This window comes from Amphiprion ocellaris, chromosome 19, assembly GCF_022539595.1.
Source record: "Amphiprion ocellaris isolate individual 3 ecotype Okinawa chromosome 19, ASM2253959v1, whole genome shotgun sequence".
Taxonomy (NCBI): Eukaryota; Metazoa; Chordata; class Actinopteri; family Pomacentridae; genus Amphiprion; species Amphiprion ocellaris.
In genome coordinates, this window is record NC_072784.1 from 23433135 (window position 1) to 23441478 (window position 8344).

Sequence of the window (8344 nt, forward strand, 5' to 3'; positions counted from 1 at the left end):
TTCAATTGTTTGCGTAGGATAAAACTGATCCACTTTTAAGAACTCATATATGCAATGTGTCAGAGCTTTCCCCATTGCCCAAATGGTAAAAAAAAAAAAATGCTTGGGAAACACAATGCCCTACTATCGCAAATCTAGGTCACCTGTACAAGCTCAAGTTAAGTCAGGTTAAGCAGTATGTAACACTGAAAGTCACATTGCCAATTCCTGCAAGCACTGAGTGCCATATAATAATCTTGACACTACCACTCAGTTGGAGGCATCACCAGAGAAAGTGTTCAATTAGCCTCACATCTTAATGTGAATTTAAGTCTCACTACATGCTCTCTGGATGTGTAATGGAGGTGGTCTCTCTGCTGTGTTGGCTAATGAGAATTTGTTCCTGCAGTCTTTACCACAGTGTGGGTAATGAGTGTTAGGAGACTGAGAGGATCAACCACTGAATCTATCCTTTGATGAGAACATAGCTGTGAAAATATATAGGTCAGCCAGGTTTAAAAGATCAGGACAAAATAAAATCTCTAAAAATATAACCCTCACATTTCAACAGCAGAGATAAGTGACCCTGCCATGTGGTTTTGTGGTGTTTGAAAGAAAATCTTCTTTTGATTCTTAATTGTATCATATACACAGTGTGTAATCCGTGAAGCTGTTCATCAAGCGTTGTTATCAAATCACCCTTATCAAGTCAAACACTAAGTCAGCTGCTTGTGAAATCATTTAAACTGTCAGGCTAATGAGGCTTATGATCAGTAGTCAGATGCCTGAGACCTGTGGGTGACAGAGGCCTGATAGCAAAGGAATATGGGTCAATGAACATGGAAGACAAAGATGGACGAGGCCGGGTCCATGTTTTCGGAAACCCAGTGTATTATGCTACTGAATTTGTGCATCTTAGCTTCCTTTGAGAGGCAGATATATGGTAGACAAGAAGCAGTATAGAAGCTGCCCAATATTTGCTAGGTATTTCTTTTATCTCATATCCTTAATCTAGTTTCAATATGAACAATCTATGTGTGCAAACAAGCAAACGGGATACCCAGACAGAAGTGTATGACCTGCATACGGCACTTCAATTATCTGTATAATACACATGTAGTATGACACATTATAGTCCATTAGACGATGTTTGAGCCGTGTCATGCACAGTAATGTTTACACAGGTTGCCATGTTTCAGTCTATATGCACATCATGTGTCACATTTGCAGACAAAGTGGGTTGAATTTAGGTATAGGTGCTCAAGGTTGCTAGGCAGTGGGATGTGAAGTATTTATTCACAGTCAACACAGGTCAGGTTTGTTGGTTTTCTGTATTAATAGATTATCTGTGGCCTATTTCGGCAGAAATATAGGTTATCAGGGGTTTCATTCAAATACAGAAATTCACTTTAAGGAAAGTCTTACTTAAATAGAATAATATAAATACAAACTCAAACAAAAAAAAGGTTCTGAGGTTGCCTACAAAAGAAGTTAACATCTTTTTAAGGCAATATATGTACATGTCTTAGGCAATATGTATGCACTTACTTTTATTCTAACAAAGTTGATGTTCATGATTTAATTACCCTTTAAATTTGTTAATTAAAGAATACATCTTGTGCGCATATTATATTGATATTGAACACATACACAAATAGACATTTTTGTCAAGGGGTTGTATCTTACCTGGCTTACCTCAAACTGTAATATCTATGATTTGGGCAAAGAGTAACAAGCATGGTAAGAGTTTAGTACTTTCGGATAATTTATTTTGTGATACCATTTAAATACAATTGGTAGTGACTACTGAATACAACTGCTCTCCAAGAATTTGCTACGAACATCCAGCTCAATTATGGAATATGAATTTTGAATTGTGCCAAATAAAATGTGCAAAGATTGACACCAAATATAAAATAGTAATCTCATGTTGGCGTTTTAAACGTGTTTTATCCCTTTGTCAATGCAGTCTACAGGCGAAAATTCAAATAATTGTTATTCACCTATTTAGGCCATTTGCAGTCGCTATGAAGTGATGTCATCAGATTGGTGCCTAACGTAAGCACTCTGCGCCGGGAAGCAAGCAGAGCAATGGCGGGACCTCAAACAAAGCTCGAAAAAGAGGGCGAGGATTGTTCTTTGCTACCTTTAGTTCATGATATTATCAAATGGTAAGACTATATACCATTTTACGTGTGCAAGTATTACTTGTGTGTTTATGGTTCAACATCTATTTGTCTGAAACGGTCGCTTAGTGGAGCAGCTTTTCTTGTTGGTATGTTAGCTAAAGCTAATAACTGTAGCTGGCAGTGTATCGGTAAGTGTCAAAAATAACGTGCTGTTTTTTTTACCTTTATTTTTAAGCATGGACAAGGACAATCAGGATGTCCATCAGGAATTGGCTAAACTGAAGGCAAAGATTCAGGAGGCTCGGGAGCAGATCTCCAACATGCCCGGGACAGACAGCAGTCCACTGGAGCAGCAGCAGCAGCTGGCCACGCTGCGGGAGCAGGTCCGCACCAAGAACCAGCTGCTGCAGAAATACAGAAGTCTGTGCATGTTTGATGTGCCGAAAGCATCTTGAGACACAGGACTGGATTACTACGCTGCTTGGAGGAAGCCGAGGGACAGTCCAAATGCAGATAAGACTTTTAAGAGCACGGGATGGACGGTTAATGAAAAGGAGCTGCTTTTTATTTTCTCAGATGCATCATACTGCGGGATGTTTTTATATGTCAGACAGTGTTCTATTTTGTCCTTGTTTTTTGTTGTTGTTTTTCATTGCGAGAATGCGAATTTGGGTTTGTAGTGTTTTTCTACTGAACATACACACGTAATGTAATAATTTATTTAATTATATCTGTTTTAAAATGAGGTGGGGGAAGTGATTTGTTGTTCCGAGACATCTCTGCAATAAAATGGACGTCATGAAACAACCACGTATGCAATACGTAGGAATTGATAATGTACTAATGGAAAGTGGAGTCATAGACCAGAAGTCAGTACTGTGCCACACATATGAAATGCAGAGTTAACAACATTGCTGTCCTACTCCTCCTGTGGAGCTTGGTGAAGCTGACATATTTTCGGGGACAGGATCGCGTTGTTGTATGTCCATCCAAAACATTAGGTTTCAGTTTCTGTCATACTTGGGTGTCTGAAATGAACTCTGAGATAGCAAATCATAGATTTGTGAACATTCAAGTGCCTGGCTACAACCTCAACTAACATGACAGTATCCGGAATACCAGCAGCCTGTTCTCATTTTTGTCCTGTCATCTTTGGCATTTTGTCACTTGAATAAAGCTGCATTTTAAGGTAGCTTTTTAAAATTATTGGTCAGAGGAATGTTTGTGTACTGGTCATGCTGTCTGATCATTGTCCTTTAAAGCTGCACCTGCATAGGTTGTGGATTAAGTCAATGGTCAAGAATTTGTTACCACTTGAGCAGCTAAAAAATAATTTGAGCACAATGGGCTAAATTCACCCTGTTTTCAAGTTCTACCAATAGAATTTAGATTTTTAAATTTCTCAGTCAGTAAAGAAGACTATGTACATGCTACATTCAGATTTAATGTATGACATTTCTTGTCTTGCATTATTCCTATTTTGTAATTAAATTACTTCTTTAAGAGCTACAATCTGCATTCTTCATAATTATTTAAGCGTCTTTTTGATGCAACTGAGCCATCAATATGCACAGTGGGCATTCTATTCTTTATATATAAAATCTGGAGATTCAATGAGGAAGCCAGAGTGTAATGAGCAGCTTTAGGGTCTCATCAATTTTCAGTTCAGCATGTTGTAGTTTTAACATCTGCTTGTGTGTAAAGTGACAGAATGATGCAACAAATTATATATTATAACAAATCACGGATATTTTCCACGAGAGAAATTGCTGAATGAAGTGTTCAAGAGAGTGTACATACATTTTAGGCAGATCTGTTTTGTATTGCAACTTCAATGTGTTTTGCCTGACAGGAAAGACAAGAGGAAGACAGACTATAAAAAGTAACAAGTGGTTTTATTTTCTTTGTTATGCAAAAATTGACATAGACATAATAAATACACATTTAGAATTTGTTCATAATGCAACAAACATTCCAATTCCACCATGTCTGAAAAAATAAAATGTAAACATGTTTTTTCTTAAGTGCTGCTCTCACAAAGCTAATGAAGAGACAGACTGACAGCATTTATTTTCAGAGCATCTACTGCACTACTCAGGGATAGCCTGGGCCTAAGAGCTGAGCTACTTCACCCACCTTTCAGCTCAGTTTGGATCATGATGTTTCAGTATACCCTGGGGTGCTCAAGTCCACAGTTTATTGTTGGCTAATATTCTCTGTTGGCAAGCTGGCTGCCATCACAGTTCTGGAAAGCCTCACAAAATGTCTCTTGCACAATGGCAAAGAAAGTTTTAGCATATGATGCAGCCTTTCTCTTTGGCCTGGCTGCCCCCTACAGCTTTCTCCTTTATGTACATCAAGTCACTGTGAACGCTTGGTCTTCGTGCAAATTGTGCCACAATCCCATATGCGTTCCCATCTTTGCACTTCTTGCTCCTGAAGGACTTTCTGTGCAGGACATCGCAATACTGCAAGGAAACTTTGCAGTGCCGGTCGGGGCTCATTTCGTTTGGCAGCTTGGCCATGGTAAAGAGAGTCTGAAACATTTGGTCTACGTTAGTGTTTTTCTTTGCCGAGATCTCGAAGTAAGCGCAATGCTCGTCTCCACCAACCAGCTGCCCGATCTCGTCCTCCTGAACCTCGCGGTAAAAGTCCCGGTCACACTTGTTGCCGCAGATGACAAGCGGGACTTCCACGTTTTCCTTGGTTTTGTTTCGCAGGCAGGACTTGGTCTCATATATCTGGCGCTTGAGACGCTGCACCTCTTGGAAGGAGTCTCTGTTATCTAGACTGAATACCAAGATGAAGACATCACCTGGAAAACACAGGAAATGACACGTTTAATTTCATATATCATTTTAACGAGATGCATGACAGAGGCTTAAAGTGGTTTCAAAACTCATCTTACCAGTAAGAATTGAAAGCCTCCTCATCGCAGGGAAGGGATGATTCCCAGATGTGTCCAGAATGTCCAACTGGTAAACGTCCCCCCTGATGCTGTAGAATTTCCTGTGGAAGTCCTCAATAGTGGGCGTGTACTGGTCGTCAAACCTCTCGTTCAGAAACCGAGAGATGATGGCTGTCTTCCCAACTTTGGTGGAGCCCAGAATCACCATCCTGTGGCAGTTCTTAGCTGGTATATCGAAGTCACTTTCGCATGCTGGCATTTTCTTAATCATACTTGCAGCAAATGCACCCGGTGGCTGACGGTGCTATGTCAAGGGCTGGTTTTAAATCCTTTTCAGCAACGTGAGGGATCTAACCTCGTCCTCTTTCTGAAGCCAGAGGAGAGCAGGCTGAACAATTTATAGTGGATATTTGCCGCGCCTCCAATGCGTTATGCGTCACTCTCCAGCCTGTGGAGCTGAAGCAAGACCTGGAATTATAATGTTCCTACAAAGACTGTTTTTGTGCGTCACCCCTGACCACCCCTCAGAAAAACAGTAAAGATACGAATTTGTTTTATTAAATGTAATGCTTCATTGTTTTAAGGTTGTAACGTCGTATTTTTCTGCACAATAATGACAAATGAAATGGCAATAATGTAAAACAAAAAAAAAGTGGCATAGCTACTTAACAGGCATGTTTTCTTATAGTGCATGCACTATAATAAACCAAATGGCTTTAATTGAATTAAATGGCATTAAAAGCATAAATCTCTTATATGCATGCAGCAAAAACAGTCTTTAGTTATTGCAGACAGGAGAAAATAATTGTATATGTCAGGTATAGAGGAACAGAGGGGGGCGCAGCTGCAAACGCATGCCACACCAGACATGTTAAAAGCGAGGAAAGTGAGTTTTCAAAGTCCTCATACTGCCATCGTGTTTCCTCAATACGCAAGACTTTATGTGTTGGCATATCATGCTATATGTTCATTTTTGTTAGTCTATGTTCAAGTAAGACATAACGGTTGAAATCTCGGATTGCCTCGAGAGTAATCACGTCACAATGGAGAATAAAGAAATAAATAAACCCACACTGGTGCCTGCAAGACGTCCAATCCGATTTGTATCTCATATGTATTAATCAATGTGGCTTAAGATAGAAAATACTCTCATCTTAAATAGAGAGACACATCTTTGCCCATCTAAGTACGTTTTACTTTTTTTTGTCAAGTGTTTTGATTAAGTATAGGTAATCACAGATTTTTTTTTAATGGATTGATCAAAGACAGAGATAAGCAACTCTGTAGTATATACCCAGAGAGAACAATGCAATATCAAGCACACATAAAACAATATTAAAATAAAATTGACAATTTAGAAAACTGTCTGTGACTCAGACTCTACTCGTCCACTTTGCCACTTAAAGCACTTATCTTCTTTCACTGATCTTCTCACCTGTGTGGATCAGAGAACGCTGCTTCTAAGACAAGAAGATCTCGTGGTATGGTTTCTACGTTATTCCCGCTGCCAAACAAACGTGCTGCCTATCCACCTCAATAGGCTGTTCATTCAGGAAACTTCTAGCATGTATGCACTCTGTGTATGATTTTGTTATGTTTTGTTTTTGATTTGTGACAGTCATTCTTTTTCTTTTATATTGCATGTGCCTTTTTATGTATTATTAATGGTGCAAATAATTGGCTACCTTTAGCAAAATATTTTTAAAAAATGATAATGCAACTTGCTGCAATCAAACATTGAATGGAAAGGGTGAATAATGAACAAAACATCAACGACCTACAGTTCACAGTGAACAATCAACACACAGTGAAAAGACAATCAAATACATACACTACCAGTCAATAATTTGGACACACCTTCTCATTTAATGTTTTTTCTTTATTTTCATGACTATTTACATTCTAAATTCTCACTGAAGGCAGCAAAAATTTTAAATGAACACATATGGAATGCTGTAGTAAACAAAGAAGTGTGAAATAAGTCAAAACATGTTTTATATTTCAGATTCTTCAAAATAGTCACCCTTTGTTTTGATTACTGCTTTGCACACTCTTGGCATTCTCTCGATGAGCTTCATTCATAGTTTTGATGATTTCAGTGAGATACTACAATGTAAATAGTCATGCAAATAAAGAAAAAAACATTAAATGAGAAGGCGTGTCCAAACCTTTGACTCGTAGTGTACATCATATCATAATCATTCAACTTTTGCTCCCCGTCAGCTATATCAAATTGTTTCAAAATCCTGGCCTAATTGTGAGGTTGTTTTTAATTTAATATAAGATGTCCTGCATCATTTTGTGGGCAGTTCTGTTTGTACCTGACGGTTTAGAGGTTGTCAAGATTCAAACTTGCCTCATCACTTAAACTGGAGCAAGAAAACTACTAGCAAAGTTCATAATGTCATTACCTAATAATTCAGTCCTCCTTCTGTCTCTACTTGACTCATTCTCCCATCTTCCTAACAATGCATGAAAAAAGTAGTTTACAGTGTCCACATGTCTAAGAAAAACTTTGTCATATGTTTTGGCATTTACCTCTTCATGTGAAATCTAAACTTGCCAACACTGATGACCTTTTTTTGGTCTTCTGTGGGGCAGCAGTAATGAAATCAGATAGGTCTACTTAAGCCTGGTTGCTCTCAGCTTTAAGCAGTGGGTTTGTGTAACCAGGGTGGAGTGGACTGTGCTAGCGCCTTGACTATTGGTCAGTGCATTCTCTAGCAGTGTGTATAAAACGACACGTGCAGAATGGCTTGTACACGATGACACTGCCATAACACTGTCTGCACAAAAACGGGGGGGGGGGGGGGGGGGGGGGGGGGGGGGATTATAAATACTCTCATCTTAAATAGAGAGACACATCTTTGCCCATCTAAGTACGTTTTACTTTTTTTTGTCAAGTGTTTTGATCAAGTATAGGTAATCACAGATTTTTTTTAATGGATTGATCAAAGACAGAGATAAGCAACTCTGTAGTATATACCCAGGGAGAACAATGCAATATCAAGCACACATAAAACAATATTAAAATAAAATTGACAATTTAGAAAAGCTCAAATAAAATTGTGCAACCCAAACAAATATAAAAATTCACCATGCTAAAAACATAAATGGAATGCAAGGTAAAACAAGCTTCTGTAAAAACATTACTCAGTTTCTTGGTAACAGCTGACATTTGTTGCTCAGGCATAGAAAAAGAAACATCAACATTTTCACAGTGGATTTCCTTGAACCAGTGTACATGTTTGTTTGTCTCTATGTGTGACCCTCTGATAGACTGGTAACCTGTTCAGAGTGTCCCCTGCCTTCACCCTGAGTCAGCTGG

General features: G+C 38.7%; 2 protein-coding genes across 2 annotated transcripts; one reads left to right on the forward strand and one right to left on the reverse strand.

Annotated features, from left to right (window-relative positions):
* Positions 1–2034: 2034 nt before the first annotated feature.
* Positions 2035–3620, forward strand: med9 (mediator complex subunit 9). The gene is made up of 2 exons (XM_023286731.3): positions 2035–2150; positions 2344–3620. The coding sequence occupies exons 1-2, from the start codon at positions 2071–2073 to the stop codon at positions 2561–2563; spliced, it is 300 nt and encodes a 99-aa protein (XP_023142499.1). The 5' UTR covers positions 2035–2070; the 3' UTR covers positions 2564–3620.
* A 362-nt stretch (positions 3621–3982) lies between these two features.
* LOC111579447 (dexamethasone-induced Ras-related protein 1-like) lies at positions 3983–5390 on the reverse strand. The gene is made up of 2 exons (XM_023286744.3): positions 5017–5390; positions 3983–4923 (listed from the first exon to the last, which is right to left on the reverse strand). The coding sequence occupies exons 1-2, from the start codon at positions 5285–5287 to the stop codon at positions 4400–4402; spliced, it is 795 nt and encodes a 264-aa protein (XP_023142512.1). The 5' UTR covers positions 5288–5390; the 3' UTR covers positions 3983–4399.
* Positions 5391–8344: the final 2954 nt, after the last annotated feature.

What these genes read in the sequence shown, in the direction of transcription:
- med9 (XM_023286731.3), top strand. Translation starts at nt 2,071, where the DNA reads ATGGCGGGACCTCAAACAAAGCTCGAAAAAGAGGGCGAGGATTGTTCT. An exon ending in GTTCATGATATTATCAAATG is followed by an intron (nt 2,151 to 2,343) that starts GTAAGACTATAT and finishes TTTATTTTTAAG; the next exon opens with CATGGACAAGGACAATCAGG.
- LOC111579447 (XM_023286744.3), bottom strand. Translation starts at nt 5,287, where the DNA reads ATGATTAAGAAAATGCCAGCATGCGAAAGTGACTTCGATATACCAGCT. An exon ending in GAGGCTTTCAATTCTTACTG is followed by an intron (nt 4,924 to 5,016) that starts GTAAGATGAGTT and finishes TGTGTTTTCCAG; the next exon opens with GTGATGTCTTCATCTTGGTA.